This window comes from Aquarana catesbeiana, linkage group LG09 (assembly GCF_042186555.1).
Source record: "Aquarana catesbeiana isolate 2022-GZ linkage group LG09, ASM4218655v1, whole genome shotgun sequence".
Classification (NCBI taxonomy): Eukaryota; Metazoa; Chordata; class Amphibia; order Anura; family Ranidae; genus Aquarana; species Aquarana catesbeiana.
In genome coordinates, this window is record NC_133332.1 from 156,573,878 (window position 1) to 156,595,433 (window position 21,556).

The 21,556-nt window shown below is 41.7% G+C and overlaps 1 protein-coding gene across 2 annotated transcripts in view; it reads right to left on the reverse strand.

The window, feature by feature from the left end:
- Nucleotides 1-968: 968 nt before the first annotated feature.
- Nucleotides 969-21,556, reverse strand: part of RADX (RPA1 related single stranded DNA binding protein, X-linked) — a 167,323-nt gene continuing 146,735 nt past the window's right edge. For both annotated transcript variants that reach the window (XM_073599299.1, XM_073599298.1), the window contains exons 13-14: nt 13,617-13,766; nt 969-5,924 (exon numbers count right to left, since the gene is read on the reverse strand). In XM_073599299.1, the coding sequence (XP_073455400.1) occupies nt 5,788-5,924; nt 13,617-13,766 (287 nt within the window). In that variant the 3' untranslated portion in view covers nt 969-5,787. The remainder of the gene's footprint in view (nt 5,925-13,616; nt 13,767-21,556) is intronic.

A 21,556-nucleotide genomic window follows, 5' to 3' on the forward strand; every position in this document is an offset into this window, starting at 1 on the left:
TTAAAGGGGGCTTCCAGATGCTGATACGCCCCCCCCGCAGACCCTGACAACGGCCAGGGTTGACGGGAAGGGGCCCTTTTCCCCACATGGGGACAAGGTGCTTGGGGTGCTCGCTCATCCCCACCCCCTTTCCGGACCTGCCGGGCTGTGTGCTCAGATAAGGGTCTGGTATGTGATTGGGGGGGACCCCCACGCAGTTTTGTCGGCGTGGGGGTTCCTTTAAAATCCATACCGTCCGAAGGGCCTGGTATGCTCTATTTAAGGGGAACCCATGCCAGTTTTTTTTAATATTTTGCGTTGAATTCCCCCTAAGGATGCATACCAGGCACAGTGCCTGGTATTGCCGGGGATCAGTCGGATCCCTGTTCATTGAAGTTGGACGCATGTTGGACTTCAGGGCAAAGTCGGATCCAAAGTGGTAAGACTGTCGCGTCGTACCAGTGTGAACCTGGCCTTACATCTAGAAGCTGCAAAGTCCACGAAGGTAAAATTTCCATGGAGCCCCAGATACCCATACAAGTAAATGTCTGTAAATGGCCACACTCATGTAAATGCTGACGGGCTCCCATTTACCCTTGCATGTTGCATTTTATCAAAGGCCAACGTTGTGCCTACCCTTATTTTTGGCCCTCCAAAACATAAACTGACCTAGAGGACCCTGACTTGTAGTCACGAAGGTGCATTTTAAGTAACTTAAAAAAAAACCCATTCAGCTGCTTACTCAAACTCATAAAGTCACAATTCATTCTGCATTAATAATAGGTGCAGTGTTTACTGGACAGTATTGGCATAGCTAATTAGATTCACTGCAATTGCTGCCAAATATTTTCCTTGTGCTCTTTTTTTCTTTTAAAGTAAGGGGAACCCCATATTTCACAGCAGTTTATGCAAACCTATATATGCACACACACCCCAATTAGCATTTACAGAGGAACAAAACAGGAAAATAAAAAAAATATTAACTCAAATACATTTCACCTCATGTTTTTATTTAAAACAGAAGACATTTAAATGCATTTTTAAATGTAAAATAAACAAAACAAGGGAAAAAAGGTATGATTATTGCAGCAAACACAGCAATTTGAGACAGTTAAATCTGAATGCCATGAAAACAGCTAAACATACAATCGATATACATATTACAGCCATTTTCCCCACCAAAGGGTTTGCATTTCATTACAGCTAGTCCTGAGATTTACACACATCTCCCTCCCAGTCAGAGTTCTGCTCCAGCGTGAATATTAGGCTGATACTATTAAGTCAAATTCACATACTTGAACTAGTTGCATTTGAAAGCTATATAATAAATACTTCACATTGATTAGTATATCTGCTTGGAATTCAGCTCAAGCATCTCAAGCCTAGTACACATGAATGTCGGGCGGCATCAGCCGGTTCAATAGAAACCGTCTGACATACGGCTTGTGTGTATGGCAGCCGGCCGACTGGGTCATGACTGAAAAAGATCTGCCGATCTGTACCCGTTCAGCACTTTCAGCCAATGGCTGAGAGCTCTGACTGGAGCGTTCTGGCAGATGGGGGGGGGTTAGGCGGTGCATACCCCTGTCAGAGCACAGCAGGAGAGATCGCTGTACTAACATCAGATTGTTAGTACAGCGGCTCCGACCTGAGCTGTCAGTTTTTTTGTTCAACCCAGTGGGAGAAAAAAGAAACCAGTAGTGTGTATGAAGCTTTAATTTCTAGTGACATTTTAGTCCTCTCATCTTCCTGCCCGGTGGTGGAAGTGTAAATGTTTGACGTGAAGAGGGCAGAGCACACCTCACCTCTGTTAGGGGAGATTTGTGATGTGAGAGTGGGGCAGTGCTGTGAGGGGAAATGTAAATGGGGGTAGTGCTGTAAGGGGGGATGTGAAGGAGCCATAGTTCTGCTGGGGGGGGTTGAAGTGAAGGGGCAGAGGGCAGTTGTGAATAAAGGGGGTGTGCAGGGAGCTTGAGACCACTACTGTGAAGTGGGGGACTGTGATGTGTGGGGGGGGGATGGAGGACACTGATGTAAGGGATTGCGATCTAGGAAGAGAGGGCTTTGTGAAATTTAACGCTTGTAGGAGGGTGCCGAGTACTCTATGACTCTGACTGCCCTACATGTTTAACCCCTTCCCTGCCAGAGTCATTAGTACAGCACATATTTTTATAATGGATCACTGTATTAGGGTCACTGGTTCCCGCAAAGTGTCAGTGTCTGATTGTCCACCATAATATCGCAATCCCGCTATAAGTCACTAATCGCCATTACTAGTATAAAATAAATAAAATTCCCATAAATAGATCCCATAGTTTGTAGATGCTATAACGTTTGCGTAAACAATATTACACTTGTTGGGTTTTTTTTTTACCAAACACATGTAGCAGAATACATAATGGCCTAAACTATTGAAATATAATTTTTTTGATTGAATATGTTTTATAGTAGAAAGTAAAAGGTTTTTTTTATTCAAAATTGTCATTTTTTTTGTTTATAGCACAAAAAAAAAAAAAAAAAAAAAAATTGCAGTGGTGAGCAAATACCACCAAAAGAAAACTATTTGAAGGCAAAAAAAAAGAAAAATTTTATTTGGGTACAGCTTTGTATTACCGTGCAATTGTCAGTTAAGGTAACATGCAGGTATGTATGTATTTGCTTAGATCCATTCCTCCAGCCAAGTTGCCTCATGACTACTCTGGGTCTAACTGATAAAAGAAAACAACCCCCCCCCCCCAAAAAAAACCCCACACACAACTTAACCGAAAAAACTTCTTGTATACGATGGATCTGTTGAGAGAGTCTTGAGGTTTTACATTTTTGGAGTAGAAAGGCTTCTTTTCTGGATCCATACCTGGGAGAGTTTGCCGAAGCTCTAGCAAGCCCTTTCCAGTCTTCCTGTGCAACTATAAGGCTTGGAACTGGAAGCCTCTAGCGGCATGTAATATCCTCCTGCCCGGAAACGTCTTCCAGTCAAACGGCCTGAAACCCAGAAATCCTGACACCAGCAACCACAAGGAGGAATGTTCCTCCTCTGTACCGCCAAGCATCGCAATGCTGCTAAGAGGAACCAGGGCACTAAAAGCCACCACCGCTGGTGGAAGATGTCAAAGGGGGATCCACACCACAGGGCACGGCCTTCCCCAGACACTGAAAGAGGGGCATCAGACCACCTCCTACCCATACAGCAGAGTCATGGGAGAGCATCCACGATGTATAGGTAAAACCATAAGGTCAGCCTAGGGATTGGGCTCTTCTCACTAGTTTCCAAAAGGCAACATCGTCTCCATATGGAGGAAGCACTGAACTGAGAACACCATGAGGAACTCCTATTAACCTTTATCCAGGCAATGTTCTTCCTGTCCTGGCGGGAGGAGCTCTAGGTCTCAAAGGATATCATGAAAGAGAATCAAAGTCTGACGATTTTTCAGAAATGCACTTATTTGTAAGACCTGTTGTAGCAAAACACATATTTGTGGACAGAGTGATGTCAGCCTTGCCCATTGGCAAACTACTTAAAGCAGAGGCCCACCAAAAAAAAAAAAAAAAAAAAAAAAAAAAAATTATATATATTCCTAAAAATATATAATAAAAAATCTTCATTCTTCTCCTCCTCGCATTGTCTTCTGGGGAATGGGGCATGCTGTGTTCTGGTAACTGTGTGTGTCCCAGAATACAGCCGGCCATTCACAAAGCGTTGCGCGACTCGCTTATGCGCAGTAGGAAACGGGCAGTGAAGCTGCAAGGCTCCACTGCTTGTTTCCCTTAGTTTGAATGGCGGCGTCGGGACCCGATCTGATGGACGAATCAGCCTCAGGCGGCTGACATCGCGGGCACGCTGGACAGGTAATTATTAAAAGTCAGCAGCTACAGTGTTTGTAGCTGCAGACTTTACTTTTTTTTTTTTCCCGCTGGCCCTCCACTTTAACCACTCCTACTCCCAGATGTCTATAAAGGCTAATTCATCTGTAGTCCAAGATGGGAACTAAGAGGGCTCTTTGAGGCAGGAAGTGTACTGAAGAAACGGGACAGCTCTGAATTTCTAACAAGATCAATGGTGTTTTTTGCATCTAAGATATAACAAAACACTTCCAATGGCATGCTAAACAGACCAAAAGGGAGCAAATATAGAAGTTTTGTGAGGGTATACATACACGAAAGTTTGAATTTATTGATATAACCGGTCTCACTATAAAGGAAAAAACAAACAAACAAAAAGGTTTGCAATGAGTATACTTCAAGCTGAACTCCATGTAGATATATAAATAATTTAAATATAATTTACAAACAGATGGCAAAGTAGATGCATTGGTCTATATGGCCACCTCCTGTAATCCACTGTATAAGAGCACTCAGACATTGAGCGGCAGGATGAGCATTAGGAGTAAACCAGGACTCAACACTATTCCACAGTGCAGCACATTAACACTGTAGGTGGCATGAGCAGAGTTATGTTCTCATCACTATACTGCCAATGCTACATTGTCCAACAGGCAGCACTGAATCCTAGACTAGGCTGTATTGTTCACCTGTAGTATAACCTGCAGAGGTGTTCAAGGCGGTCAAATTGTAGCTAAAGGCTGTAGAGCATTTTATAAATGACAGGGCACGCCGCTAACCCAAGCACAACTAGAAACCATCACAACTTTGTAGTGACTAGGCAATTAGGAAGGCTGTATTAGGGACAGTTACTATCATGGAAATAAATACACACAAAAGCAAGCTGAAAAATAATGTAATATTAAATAAAAATATACATTAAAAATGCTCTTGTATGCACTGCATACAATAAAAAGTATAAAAGGTGCAGAATTCAGATAAACACTTACGTTTTCTTTTAAAAATAGTTTAACTGTAACAGCAATATTTTAAATATTTCATTTCTACTGGTCATCAGGGAAAAGAATGTGCCATCACTGAAAAACCATCTTTACACAACAGTTATTTCAATAAATATTTTTAAATGTTAAAAAACAATTAAAAAAAAGGGAATGCATAGTCCTGTCAATGTATTTTTTTGAATATGTAAACTGTATAAATATGAACGCCTTGGATGTCATTATCATCAAATTGTGTTAAGATTTTAACACCAGTTCCATAAGCATAGTTAGTAATTATTTGTACACAAGGCAACCATACTTGCTCATTACATACTATGCTAACCATTTTGCATTGCTGCACAGTGGTTGTTCTACAGTGCACCTGCTCAAGATGCAAGTCTCAGAGTAGGCCAACCCATTGAAAACGCATCCCATGTCCTCTCAGCAGCTTTTAAACGGGGTTGGACAGCAAGATCTAAGGCAATTATAGAGCTCCCCCTCTAGTGGATAATCTACACCTCTCTATTATCTCTATATTTATTACAGTACCAAAGTATGGAAGTTGCAATCATGTAAAATTCAAATTAAATAATTACTTCAGGGTAAACACTGCACTAATAATTCAAGTATATGCTCATTAAAAATACACTATACTTTCCCACTGAAATTATTACTATTAAAAAAAAAATCATCCTAAAGAAAGAAATAATACAATAGTATAAGCAGTACAAATAATTAAACTGCATGAAAATTAAGCTGATGCTTATGCTCAAACACTGCTGCCCCTAACACCAATGGCTCATGATTAAAACAGGAAAGGTTTGAAAAAGAGAGCGAGAGACACAGAGATAGAGAATATAATATATATATACACATACATACATACATACATACACACACATACATATACACATTTCTTCATATAAAAATGTAAAGAATCCAAGAAACCGACGTTTATTGCAATAACTTGGTGGCAAAAATGTTACAGTTATGCTAACTCCTCTCTGACAGGATGGTAAATTCTGTTTAGGAAAATCTCCACTTTTCTTTCTCCCAGGTGGCAAATGTCCAGGATACATATGGTATGCAGGCTGTCCTGTGCACTGGAATACTTCACAAGTTCATCTGTAGAAAAAAAAAAAAAAAAAAACACATGTATGGCTAACAATTAATACATACAAAGAAAAGGGCACCAAGATACTCATAGGCATGAGATAATTGTGTATTCCTATTTAATACAAACTCAATGACTGCACTGGCAATGCCTGGCCAAACATGAGAACAAGGGCCGCTTTTTTTTGTTTGTTTAATCTGACTGCTATTCTCTTCAAGATTACTCTGTGATTAGGGAGGTCTAGATTGCTTTCTATTGCTACATTTAATGCCAATGGTCAGTTTTAGAAAGTTTGCCTGGCCTTTAGCAACCATGGTCTCTCATCTGCTTCAAAAGCAGTATGGAAGAATAAAAGTAAATTTAAAAATTATGCTTAATTCAAATATAATAAAAAACATAAAAAGTAATTTCTAAAGGTTTGCAAATTGTACTTCTCCCTGTATGGTTCTGGAATTAATTTAAATCAGACATTGAACTGTCCTACATAAAAAAACACACAAAATGTGTAAACCGTAAATAAATCAATTAATTTGGACGTAAGAGTATTTTGTCACAGCAGCTACTGTTTAATAGAAAATTGAAAATGTATTAAAAGAGCACCTTCGAGTGGGGGGAATGGAATGTGTTAAATCCCAATTAAACTTTAGCTTTAATACAGTAATCTACATTCCAAGCACATGAAAAAAAAGGGTGCCTTCTGCCAGTAGGAGGGTGCCGGGTACTCTATGTCTTCTGGCACTCACCAATCGTCGTCAATACACAGAGAAAAGAGATATGTCTATGTAAAACAAGGCATAGCCCAGTTCCAACGGGGGGGTGGGGGGGATGTATTCGGTGTCTCTGCAAAGCAGGGACTAGAATCCATCTCTTCCTCTAGTAAAAGCAGCACTTACAGTACACAAAAACACTGGCTAGGCACACAGTCAAACCCTTTGACTGCCCTACATGTTTAACCCCTTCCCCGCCAGAGTCATTAGTACAGTGGCAGTGCATATTTTATAACGGATCATTGTATTAGGGTCACTGGTTCCTGCAAAGTGTCAGTGTCCGAATGTCCACCCTAATATCGCAATCCCGCTATAAGTCACTAATCGCCATTACTAGTATAAAAAATAAAATTTCCATAAATATATCCCATAGATTGTAGATGCTATAAACGTTCGCATAAACCAATATTACACTTGTTGGGGTTTTTTTTTTTAACCAAACACATGTAGCAGAATACATAATGGCCTAAATTATTGAAATATAATTTTTTTGATTGAATAGGTTTTATAGTAGAAAGTAAAAGGTTTTTATTGTTCAAAATGGTGGCTTTTTTTTTTGTTTATAGCGCAAAAAAAAAAAAAAAAAAAAAATGCAGTGGTGAGCAGATACCACCAAAAGAGAGCTCTATTTGAAGGCAAAAAAAAAAAAAAAAATATGACAAATTTTATTTTGGTACAGCTTTGTATTACCGCGCAATTGTCAGTTAAGGTAACATGCAGGTATGTATTGCTTAGATCCATTCCTCCAACCAAGTTGGAGCCTCATGACTACTCTGATAAAAAAAACAAACAAAAAAAAAAAACCCACACACAAGTTAACCTAAAAAACTTCTTGCATATGATGGATCTGTTGAGAGAGTCTTGAGGTTTTACATTTTTGGAGTAGAAAGGATTCTTTTCTGGCTCCATACCTGGGATAGTTTGCTGAAGCTCTAGCAAGCCCTTTCCAGTCTTCCTGTGCAACTATAAGGCTTGGAACTGGAAGCCTTCGGCGGCATGTGATGTCCTCCTGCCCGGAAACGTCTTCCAGTCAAACAGCCTGAAACCCAGAAATCTTGACACCAGCAACCACGAGGAGGGATGTTCCTCCTCTGTACCGCCAAGCATCTCAATGCTGCTAAGAGGAACCAGGGCACTAAAGGCCACCACCGCTGGTGGAAGTTGTCAAAGGGGGCTCCACACCACAGGGCACGGCCTTCCCCAGACACTGAAAGAGGGGCATCAGACCACCTCCTACCCATACAGCAGAGTCATGGAACAGCATCCACGATGTATTGGTAAAACCACAAGGTGACAGGTCAGCCTAGTAATTGGGCTCTTCTCACCAGTTTCCAAAAGGCAACACATCTCCATATGGAGGAAGCACTGAACTGAGAACACCTGGAGGAACTCCTATTAACCTTTATCCTTCCAATGTTCTTCCTGTTGGGAGGAGCTCTAGGTCTCATAGGAGATCATGTAAGAGAACAAAATTCTGACGATCTTTCAGAAATGCACTTATTTGTAAGACCTGTTGTAGAAAAACTCATTTTTGTGGACGGAGTGATGTCAGCCTTGCCCATTGGCAAACTACTTAAAGCAGAGGTCCCCCTAAAAAAAAAAAAAAAAAAAAAAAAACACAAAATGCTCCTAAAAATTATATATATATATATATATATATATATATATATATATATATATATATATATATATATATATATATATATATATATATATATATATATATATATATATATGTATATATATCTCCTGAAAAAAATATTTTTTTTTTTACTCACCAGAAATGGCTGTTGCTAGGCAGATCGTCCTAATCTGCCACTTCCTACGCGGTGATCTTCATTCTTCTCCTCCTCGCGTTGTCTTCTGGGGAATAGGGCGCGCTGTGCTCTGGGAACTGTGTGTCTCCCAGAATAAAGCCGGCCATTCACAAAGCGTCGCGCGACTTGCGCATGCGCAGTAGGAAATGGGCTGTGAAGCTGCAAGGCTACACTGCTTGTTTCCCTTAGTTCGAATGGCAGCGCCGGGACCGGATCTGATGGACGGATCAGCCTCAGGCGACCGACATCGCGGGGACCCTGGACAGGTAAGTGTGCTTATTAAAAGTCAGCAGCTACAGTGTTTGTAGCTGCTGACTTTTAGTTAGGTCATGGTCCTTGGTACAGGAGGCCTGGATAATGTGGAAGGACCCAACCAGTACCTGTCAGGAGTACGAGTATAACAGAGTACCATGTCCTCTTGGGCCAATTCAGTGCGCTGAGGATCACCAGAATGCCCTACATCTGGCTATTGCAAAATAGACGAAAGATAATCTGGAAGAGGGGAAGGCATAGATCAGACTGTACCGATTCCATGATGTCACAAGAGTGTTCACTACAAAGACCTGGACCTAAAAAACCATGTCCAGTTTGTTGCTGAATCTGGACACCAGCAAATCCACATTTAGCACCCCACACCTGTGACAAAGGGTATGAAACAACTCCCAACAGTGAGCCTATTTCTACAGATCACTGCTTTGATGACCAAGTCTGTCTTTTCCATGCCTAGGATGTGAATGGCTGACAGGGCTAGAACCTGAAGCTCTGCCCAAGAGGATTATCACGTTCGCTTCACTTTGAGGGGTGCAACTTCTTGTGCCTCTTTAATGATTGATGAAGGCGGCAGCTGAGGCACGGTCTGACTGGATTCTCATTGGGTGTCTTTGTATTACAGAAATCCAGTGCTGAATTGACAACGTAATTGCCCTGAGCCCCAGTAAGTTGAAAGCAAGGTGAGCTTCCTCGGACGAAAAAAAAAGTCCCCTGCACTTAGAGGACATCCAAGACTGCTTCTCAGCCCTGTTAGTCTATCTGTTGGGATCATCATGAGACGCTTACACAACTGTGGAGGATAGGACTTCCTATTCCCCCCCCCCCCCCCCCCCCCCAAAAAGAGATCAGAATGTGATATACAGTTGTGCTCATAAGTTTACATAGCCTAGCAGAATTTATGATTTCTTGGCCATTTTTCAGAGAATATGAATGATAACACAAAAACATTACTTTCATTCATGGTTAGTGCTTGGCTGAAGCCATTTATGATCAACTAACTGTGTTCACTCTTTTTAAATCATGACGACAATAGAAACTACCCAAATGACCCTGATCAAAAGTTTACATACCCCAGTTCTTAATACCGTGTATTGCCCCCTTTAACATCAATGACAGCTTGAAGTCTTTTGTGGCATTTGTGTATGAGGCTCTTCTCAGATGGTAAAGCTGCCAATTCCTCTTGGTAAAAAGCCTCCAGTTCCTGAAAATTCTTGGTCTGTTTTGCATGAATTGCAGGTTTGTGAGTGGCTCAATGATACTGAGGTCAGGAGACTAAAATGGTCACGCCAGAACCTTCACTTTATTCTGCTGTAGCCAATGACAGGTCGACTTCGCCTTGTGTTTTGGATCATTGTCATGTTGGAATGTCCAAGTACGTCCCATGCGCAGTTTCCTGGCTGATGAATGCAAATGTTCCTCCATTATTTTTTGATAACATACTGCATTCATCTTGCCATCAATTTTGACCAAATTTCCTGTGCCTTTGTAGCTCACACATCCCCAAAAACATCAGCGATCCACCTCCGTGTTTCACAGTAGGAATAGTGTACCTTTCATCATAGGCCTTGTTGACTCCTCCAAATGTAGTGTTTATGGTTGTGGCCAAAAAGCTCAATGTTGGTCTCATCACTCTAAATGACTTTGTGCCAGAAGGTTTGAGGCTTGTCTCTGTGCTGTTTTGCGTATTGTAAGCGGGATACTTTGTGGTATTTGCGTAGTAATGGCTTTCTTCTGGCGACTTGACCATGCAGCCCATCTTTTTTCAAGTGCCTCCTTATTGTGCATCTTAAAAGAGCCACACCACGTTTCCAGGGAGTCCTGAATTTCACCTGAAGTTATTTGTGGGTTTTTCTTTGCATCCCAAACAATTTTTTCTGGCAGTTGTGACTGAAATTTTAGTTGGTCTACCTGACCATGGTTTGGTTTCAAAAGAACCCCTAATTTTACACTTCTTGCTTATAGTTTGAACACTGCTGATTAAGGAATTGAGAAGAATGCCAGATATCTTTTTATATCCCTTTCCTGTTATATACAGTTCAACTAGCTTTTCCCGCAGATCCTTTGAAAATTCTGTTGCTTTCCCCATGACTCAGAATTCAGAAACGACAGTGCAGCACTGGATGAAAGTTGCAAGGGTCTGTCAGGAGTCCAGAAACTCATTCACCTTTTATACACACACACTAATTACAAGCAAACAGATCACAGGTGAGGATGGTTACCTTTAATAGCCATTCAAACCCCTTTGTGTCAACTTGTGTGCATGTCATCAGGCCAAAATCACCAGGGTATGTAAACTTTTGACCAGGGTCATTTGGGTAGTTTCTGTTGTCATTATGATTTAAAAAGAGTGAACAGTTGATTGATAATAAATTGCTTCAGTCAAACACTAACCATGAGTGAAAAATGTTTTTGTTTTATCATTCATATTCTCTGAAAAATGGCCAAGAAATCATAAATTCTGCTAGGGTATGTAAACTTATGAGCACAACTGTATACACATATACATAAAGTGTTCAGCATAAATGAGTACGCCCCAAAAGATTCAGGATTAATTTTCCATGGAGGCCGAGACGGTATCGTCGTGACAATAAATGGCAAGATCTACCACAGCGAGTGCCCACTTATGCAGGATACTATTGGTTAAAACGTTTAGAAGGAATAAAAAGTCTCCTCAGAGTGAGGCAAGTCCCAGTGCAGTACAAGCTCTAACAGACAGTGGACAGGGATGGTCTTAGCTGGTTTAGGGATCTTCTGGGACCCCGTAATAGATACCCTGGGATGGCATAGACTGGAGTGCTCTAACGATAAGCAAGACCATATAGCATTAACATGGGAAGCTATGGTATCTTAACTTGAACATCTGTTACAGGCATGTCAGCCTGATCTGATGCCTCAGAAGCAGGGTATTATCCTCAATTACCATCCCAACAGGCAATGCATCTAGCTCAAGGATCAAAAGGGGCACAACTGTGACCCCTGCTGTCTATGGCCTCTAAGTCCAAAAATTCTGCCCATGAATTCTGATGCCCTGGCAGAAAATTCTTCTCTAGACAGAAGAGGAAGCAGGCACAGCAGACAGGCCAGAGGAAGGCAGGGAGTCAGAGGAGAAGGTATTTAGGGCACTGAATGGATAAACTACCATCCTCACTGAAGATAAAAGCTTAGCCTGAGCTAGCAAGCTTGACCCTTTTTTCCTGGGCTGAAGATCCACTATGCTTGTGACATTGTCCCCGTAGAGGTACTCTGCAGGAGTAGGGAGGGAAGGCCTCAATGGCAAGCAGTTGTAGGCCACAGTAACTCAGGTAGTGCAAGAATAGTGTGTGTACCAGAAGCTGTTGCTCGTCAAAACCTCCTACTAGCAAAGAGGAAGATGCAAAGGAAGGCGTGCAGCCTCCATAACCTCAATAAGGTGCCAATGTGGGGAATGCATGGAGGCAATAGGTGTGTCAGTATAAAAAATTGCTGCCATTTGTTAGCTCTAACCCTGGCACCTATAGTTCCTTACTGCGATCAGCAGGTCCCATGTACCCCAAAGGGGATCCCAAGGAATGGTGGGCCTGTCTGGGCTGAATATTTGAAGGACTTCCACCTCAACACAATTCAGTGGATAGAATTTTTAAGTAATTAACCATATTCAGGCTTCGCCTTATATGATGGGCACACCACACAGCAAGACCCAGTACATAAAAGCATCATTACAAGCTGGCCCTGCATCATTACCAGGTGGGGTACGGTCTTCCAAGGCTCTGCCGTGAAGTAAATCAATATGGAAGCTGCATTGGCTAGATATATAGCTGATAGAAATAAGGAGCTCCATAGAAGGGAAGCTTCTCATAGTAGGAGAAAAAAAAAATAAAAATGGGGTTCATTACACAAGGACACTTGCTAAAAAAAAAAAATTAAAAAATAAAATTAAGCTAACAGGGGGTGGTTAAAGTGATGTCCCTGGAGCGAATTGTTTTTTTTAGCCAGTGTCACCACCATGTAACCAACTCATAATTATTAAAGGGCCTGTGTCCTATCCTGTGCAACTAAAGACAGTGACAATGCCAACTAGAATTCCATCTGTTCGCTGCATAATAATTAAACAAGAAAATGGAGTACAAAACCACAATATAGTCCCTTTAAAAGGATAGCTTCATATTTTTGTTGGCAGAAAGCTATTATATATTGGGTATGTAAATATCACCTCAAGGTTAGTGACGTGGTTGAAGCACAACGATAATCCAACTGCAAAATAAGAAGGTTCCTTTCCTTAAAGTGACACTAAAGGATATTCTCCAAAAATAAAAAGCAATTACTTAGTGGCCCTGTAATCTAGTCTTCATTACATTTTCTCTTAGTGTTTTTCTGCCTGTTTAATGACCTCTGAGCATTCTAAACCTTTCCCATTTCATCTCGCTTTTGGTTTGGAACAAGCTATTCATGTTATTTGCATTCATATGCACTGCTGTATGCATACTACAAATCTCATAGTCCCTAGATCATCTTAGAAGTGAGCAAGAGAAGGTGGCTTCTGAACATAGCTACCCTCTATCAGGGAGCTGGATCACAGCAGCAAAAGAAAAAAAAAAGTAGAGATTTGGAGGCAGCTGAGAGCAAAAGGTGGTATTCTGAGTTACAAATACATGGTTGAGTGTCACTTTAAAATTTAATAAATGCACATAATGCGGATTCTAAAAATATATTAAAAACAGCAATAAAGAAGAGTTGAACACACCTGGGGCTCATTTTAGGAGACAAAAGGTTCATACCAAACAAATGACCACCTTTAAATTACATTATAGGCATGATAGAAGCAACTCACTGCACTTTCTTTGTAATTAAAAAAAAGGGCTTCTTGCCATACCTTTAAGAGACAGCCAGTGATGATCCTGGGTTTCCGTATTCCAATCTAGATTAAGGCACTGTATATGGTCGGGAAGGCAATTTGGGCCAAACAGACTGAAGTTCTTATATACAGGCACAGACACGTCTATTGCTAAATCATGATTTATACCTGTTAAGACAGCACAAAGATGTCCATTTATCATTGTACAGAAGAGATTCTCTGCTCTCTTTCAGTTTTGAAATTGTATAAAGATATGACAAATGAGTACACCAATAAACATACATACAAATGTCTATAAAAACTGTCTTGCATATACTATAATATAGGGAAGCACTATATTTGTTCTTTTTAAAGAGATGCGTACTTTTATCACTTACATCATTATGTAATTATGAATCACACATGTTAAAACACAGTAAACTTTACTGGGCTCTCCCGTCCAATCAGGATCCCAAGACAGAGTGAGAGGAACTTCCATGGTTCCTCCCACTCTGACGTCAGAAACGGATGAGGATTTTGTTACTTCTGGTTTGTATCTTGGATGCTTTGGTGGAGAGCAGAGGAGACTGAAAATGTCCAAGTTTGGCCCAAAGTGTCAATATTTTGTGTGGCCACCATTACTTTCCAGCACTGCCTTAACCCTCTTGGACATGGAGTTCACCTGAGCTTCACAGGTTACCACTGGAGTCCTCTTCCACTCCTCCTTAGCGACATCACGGAGCTGGTTGATGTTAGAGACCTTACGCTCCTCCACCTTCCGTTTGAGGATGCCCCGCAGGTAATCAATAGGGTTTAGGTCTGGAGACATGTTTGGCCAGTCCATCACCTTTACCCTCAGCTTCTTTAGCAAGACAGTGGTTGTATTGGAGGTGTGTTTGGGATCGTTCTGTTTGAATACTGCTCTGCGGCCCAGTCTCCGAAAGGAGGGGGATCATGCTTGGCTTTAGTATGTCACAATACATGTTGGCATTCAAGGTTCCCTCAATGAACTGTAGCTTCCCAGTGCCGGCAGCACTCATGCAGCCCCAGACCCTGACGCTCCCACCACCATGCTTGACTGTAGGCAAGTCACACTGGTCTTTGTACTCCTCACCTGGTTGCCACCACTCACGCGTGACACCATCTGAACCAAATAAGTTTATCTTGGTCTCATCAGATCACAGGACATGGTTCGAGTAATCCATGTCCTTAGTCTGCTTGTCTTCAGCAAACTGTTTGCGGGCTTTCATGTGCACCATCTTTAGAAGAGGCTTCCTTCTGGGACAACAGCCATGCAGACCAATATGATGCAGTGTGCGGCGTATGGTCTAAGCACTGACAGGCTGACCCCCCCACCCCTTCAACCTCTGCAGCAATGCTAACAGCACTCATATGTCTATTTCCCAAAGACAACCTCTGGATACGATGCTGAGCACGTGCACGTAACTTTTATGGTCGACCATGGCGAGGCCTGTTCTCAGTGGAACCTGTCGTGTTAACCACTTCAGCCCCGGAAGAATTTACCCCCTTCCTGACCAGAGCACTTTTTGCGATTCGGCATTGCGTCGCTTTAACTGACAATTGCGCGGTCGTGCGACGTGGCTCCCAAACAAAATTGAAGTCCTTTATTCCCCACAAATAGAGCTTTCTTTTGGTGGTATTTTATCTCCTCTGTGGTTTTTATTTTTTGAGCTATAAACAAAAATAGAGCGACAATTAAAAAGCATTATTTTTATTAATTTTTTTTTTTTAAATGGCGGTGATCTGCTATTTTAATCGTGACTGCAACATTATGGCGGACACATCGGACATTGACACATTTTTGGGACCATTGTCATTTATACAGCAATCAGTGCTATAAAAATGTACTGAATCCTGTGTAAATGACACTGGCAGTGAAGGGGTTAGCCACTCGGTGGCAGTGTAGGGGTTAAGTGTGTCCTAGGGGCGTGTTTCTGTCAGGGGGATGGGCTGTGTGTGTGACATCACTGATCTCTGCTCCGATGACAGGGAGCAGAGATCGAGTGACACTGTCACTAGGCAGAATGGGGAGATGCTGTTTACATCAGCATCTCCCCGTTCTTCCTCCCCGTGAGGCGATCGCGGGTATCCCCGCGGCAATCGAGTCCGCGGGACCCGACTCACGCAGCTTGCCGCCAGCGGCGCACGCTGACCGCCTCTTAAAGGGCAACGTACAGGTACGTGGTTTTGCCTGTACGAGCCCTTCTGCCACAGTATATCTGTGTGAGGCGGTCGACAAGAGGTTAAACCGCTGTATGGTCTTGGCCACCATGCTGCAGCTCAGTTTCAGGGTCTTGGCAATCTTCTTATTGCCTAGGCCATCTTTATGTAGAGCAACAATTCTTTTTTTTTAGATCCTCAGAGAGTCCTTTTCCATGACATGCCATGTTGAACTTCCAGTGACCAGTATGAGAGAGAGAGAGTGATAACACCAAATTTAAACACACCTGCACCCCATTCACACCTGAAACCTTGCAACACCAACGAGTCACATGACACCAGGAAGGAAAAATGGCTAGTTGGGCCCAATTTGGACATTTTCACTTAGGGGTGTAATCACTTTTGTTGCTAGCGGTTTAGGGCATTAATGGCTGTGTCTTGCGTTATATTGAGGGGACAGCAAATTTACACTGTTATACAAGCTGTACACTCACTACTTTACATTGTAGCAAAGTGTAATTTCTTCAGTGTTGTCACATGAAATAATAAAATAGTTACAAAAATGTGGAGGGGTGTACCCACTTTTGTTAGATACTGTGTGTGTGTATATATACACACACACACACAGCTGACCTGTGACATCAATGTTTAAAAAGAAAACATGTGCATTTCATTTATATGCATCAGTGCAAAAGCTTTAAGTGCCATTCAAAAAAGTCCATAAAAAGTGTCCAACCAGTCCTCAAAAAATAGTGCTTTGAATCCATCTTCAAAATTTGGACAAAAAGAAATGCAAAACTTCTTTAAAAAGTGCCATCGTGCTGAGCAATATATTTTCAACGCGTTTCCACTCTGTCAATAATATAAAAATATTGCTCCACCACCTTTGCCACACAGGAGAACTCACAAGATTTCCATGAGCACCCACTGCAGGTAAGTCATGTAAAGCATGTTGTTGTTATAAAAAGGATTTTTATGGCCCCATGAGACGTTACATAAGAAAGCAAAGGGGGCTGACGTAGTGTAAAGTTGTCAACATTTACTGCATAAAAAAAAAAAAAAAACACAATGCTCCTACTCACATTTAATGGTGCTATACCTTGCACTGACGGGTATAAGCAATATAGGTGCTTTAAAATCCACTGCACTGCAATCCTCCATTCGTCACATGCAAGCTGCATTACCACTCTCGTAGATGCCTTCCTGGTTTCTCCTGGGTGTCGGTGAGAGTGGTAATGCAGGTTACACATACATATGACGAATACAGGATTGCACTGCAGTGGGTTTTAAAATACCTATATCGCTTATACCCCTTAGCGCGAGGTTTAGCACCGTTAAATAGAAGGAGCATTATGTGTTTTTTTTAATGTAATAAACGTTGAAGGTTTTACACTATGTCTGCCCCCTTTGCTCTTTTATGCAATGCCTAATGGGCAATGCTGGTGAGAGGATTGCTGGCTGAACACAGGGGAGAAAGGCCAGAACAATCAGCAATCCCATTATACTGTAACATAACTTGCCTGTGGTGGGTGGTCATGGAAATCTGGTCAGTTGTCCTGCGTGGCAAAGGTGGTGGAGCACATTATTGGCAGATTGTAGAAACATTGAAAATGGTTTGCACAGCACGGTGGCATTTTATTTTATTCCATAAACGTTTTATTAAAGAATATTATGAGCATTACAATTACCACAAGAAACAAGCATAAAATATCAAAATGACAAGGTGCGCATCAATATTCTGAGAAGCTGTGGTGGGGTCGCCTGCGGGAGAGGAGGCACACCCCTAATCCAATGAAGTAAACGGCCCTACTTGCTAAACACATTAACAGTCTTGGGCTAACAAACAGCAACAAATACATTGTGGAAGACTGCTAAATCATTTGGAAGGAGGATAATCATGTGAGCGGGGTTCAAAAAGGGCCCTACTCAGTTCTAAGTCCCAAGGAGGGAGGCAATACAAAAACAATACCTTGTCATGAAAGAAAACAAGGACAGGTAAGAAAAACAAAAAGAAGAATCCAAAAAAAGAAGGCGAAGAAAGAGGATGTAAGGGAACGCGAAAAGAGGAAAAAAAAACAGTGGCACTTTTTAAAAGAAGTTTTTCACATTTTTTGTCCAAATTTTGAAGATTGAGTATGAACTGCTTTTCACAGCACTATAGCACTTTTTTATTATATGCATAGCACTGTAACACAAAGTAGTTTTTGATGACTGGTTGGACACTTTATGGACTTTTTTGGACAACAATTTTTTTTTATTGCACCGATACAGCTAAATGAAATACAAGTTTGATTTTTAAACATTGATGTTACAGGTCAGCACTGTATATGAAGCATAGTGTGAAGGAGTATTGAGACATTCCTTAGTTTAGGGATTGATATACAGCTGCTCTACCTGGAATTTAATACCAGCGCTGGTACCATCTGTATTTCTATTAATCACAAAGAATGTTGTTCAAAACGAACTCACCCATCATGAACATCAGAGTGAGAGCAATCATTTCCAAGCCAGATCTCCTGTGTAACTAAATTAATAACCTGTAAAGGCTATTGAATATCTTTAGGTACCATTGTTTGTCCCGTTCCATGGGCATACGCAAATTTTAAAGTGTGACAAGTCAGGTATCGATTTACCTGTTGTAACACCTTTTATGTTTTACCCAAAAAGTTGGGTAATATATTGTGTTTGTGTGCATAAAATTTCATTAAAGTGTATTTGTTCATGAAAGTTTGCATTTGCCTAACTGATGCGCAAATACCTTGCGACATACAAAAAAACTGCAACCAGTGCGCATGCGTGGGACTTTCGGAACGGCATGATAGTCCAGAGCTCCACACCGCTCCTTCAGAGGCACCCACGCTAGCTAACACAAGCAAGACCCCTCAGTGAGGACCCCCCCCCGGCAGACAACACAGCGCACCCACCCGTGTGTCAAGTAGTCACCACAAGAAAGAGGTACACCGGCAATTGCAGTTTGGCCTAGCAACCCCTTAGCCCTCCAAGACAGCAGCCGCGGCCCCTCCACACACAGACATAGGAGCACAAGACTCCATAGCAGATAAGGAGGCCGGTAGACATCATATCCCTCCTTAGATCAAGCTGGGATGGGGGCTCCTCACAGGAAGGCTTCCTCTTGTCCATAGACCTCCAGAAAGCCTTCGATATGGTCACCTGGCCCTATCTCTTCACTACCCTTGAAAAGTGGGGCTTCGGACCCCACTTCCTCACCTTACTGAAGGCCTTATACTCCTTACCCAAAGCTCAGGTTAGACTTCAGGGACACCTCTCTGACCCTTTCCCTACTACTAAAGGAACACGACAAGGCTGCCCCCTCTCCTCTTTGCCATAGCAATAGAGACTTTAGCCATAGCTATAAAAAGCCACCCAGACATTCATGGAGTCAATTGTGGCCCCTCAACACACAAATGCACAGGTAACTGTGGACAGTTCTTAATGGCGTCTCTTTATATTTGTGATTACATGTCTTGCTTTTTTGCTCATTGAAGATTTTTGCCTGCTGACAGTTCACAGCGGGCTATATTCTAAATGGCTTTATTATGTCCACTAGACATTTTCTACCCAACGGTATTATGGTGTGTGGCCCCTGGCATTTAGCCAGCTGCTGAACCCATTGGTGCAAGTAGATTTTATTTAAGCATCTTGTCCCCCTCTGGTTCGCATGGACTTTCCATCGCTCCCCTAAACATTTTGGTCATTACTGTTTATTTTTTAGCTGGTCTCTTTTTACCATCTGCGGCCACTGTTAGCGCATGGGTCTCTCTTAGCAGCAAACAGCTATCCCAGCAGTTTTTGGTTTCTCCTTTATGTTTAGGAGTTATAGGTAAGCCTTGAAATCCTGACATGTGAAACGTATTTGCATATATAGATATTATAACCTTTTTTTTAGATATTGAAATATGTATATATGAATTTCTATAATATACTTAAATTATCTGTTTCTTGATTTAAGGCATTGTACGCTGCACATGACCAGCATCCCCTGAGGAAGCCCGTTTTATGGGCGAAACATGTTGGGAAATTCATCATTGCTGTAATGTTGCAATCATTTATTAGTGTACTAGTCATTACTGTATCTCCTTTTCCCCTTTTTAAATGTATGAATTCTTATTTTGTTCATCAAAATAAATGAATTTTTTATATTACATTTGATATCATTTTCAAATCATTTGCACCTTCAAAGTCCCACTTTTTGTGTGCTCTTTTACACTCTATAATTGGGATGTGGTGCCTTAATTAATGGGTGTGTTCATGCTCATAAAAATCCACACAAATGCATACTGTTTGCGGATGATAAATGGATTTTTAATACAGCTTACCTGTAAAATCCTTTTCTTGGAGCACACCACGGGACAAAGAGCACCATAATAATGACCAATTGGGTTATATGCTACCTTTAGGTGATTGGACACTGGCAACCAATAGTAAGACGGTTCCTCCCATATAAACTCTCCTATACAGGAAATACCTCAGTTTTGTAGCAAGCAATGACGATCCCAGAAAAGAGGGGAGGGACCTCTGTGTCCCGTGATGTACTCCAAGAAAAGGATTTTACAGGTAAGCTGTATTAAAAATCAATTTTTCCTCATCGTACATCACGGGACACAGAGCACCATAATAATGACTAATTGGGATGTCCTAAAGCAATGCACCTGGGGGGGGGGGGGGGGGACACAATATCCCGAGACTATAAAGCTGCCTGCAACACACTGTGGCCAAAAACAGTCTCTTTTTGAGATCCAACATCCACCTGGTAAAACCTGGTGAACGTATGAACTGAAGACCAAGCGGCCACTTTGCAAACCTGAGCCATAGACACCTGTTGGCGTACTGCCCATGATGCACTAACCCCTCTAGTGGAGTGTGCCTTTAAATCCCAAGGTGGAACCTTGCGCCTTAATCCATATGCCTGGATAATAGTCTGGCGAATCCACCTAGATATAGTTAAACTTGTTACCGGCAGTCCTTTTCTAGGACCTTCCGACAGGACAAAAAGGCAGTCAGTCTTCCGAAAAGAAGCTGACATCTTTAAGTAAACTTTGATCGCCCTCACCACATCAAGTGAGTGAAGCGACCTTTCCTCCCTAGTTTTAGGGTTTGGAAAAAAGGAAGGTAGAATGATATCCTGAGTCAAATAAAATTTGGAAACCGCCTTTGGTAAAAAACCTGGACGAGGGCGCATGACCACCCTGTCCCGATGAAGAATCAAAAAAGGTTCTTTGCAAGAAAGGGCGGCCAATTCTGACAGCCTTCTAGCCGACGTTATAGCCACCAAAAAAAAAAAAATTCCTGGCTAATATGACAAACGGAATATGCCCAATAGGTTCAAACGGTTGACTCTGTAAGGCTGACAGCATCAAATTTAGGTCACAAGGAGATAAAGGCGGTTTAACCGGCGGCCTCAGATGCGCTACTCCCTTGACAAAGGTTCGTACCAAAGAATGGGATGCAATTGGCCTTTGGAAGAAAAAACGACAAGGCCGAAATCTGTCCTTTAATTGTCCCTAAAGCCAGCTTCAAGTCTACTCCAGCTTGAAAAAAGGCAAAAACTCTTCCAATCATATACCTACGAGGGTTCCATTTCCTTTCCTCACACCAAGAAATGTATGACTTCCAGACTCTATAATAGATTGCTCTAGAAACTGACTTTCTAGCGTTTATCAGAGTAGACAAGACTGAACCCATAATACCACGGTCTTTCAAAACTCTGGTCTCAATAGCCATGGCATCAAATTCAGCAACCGTAAAGAAGGATGGAATATGGGTCCTTGAGACAACAG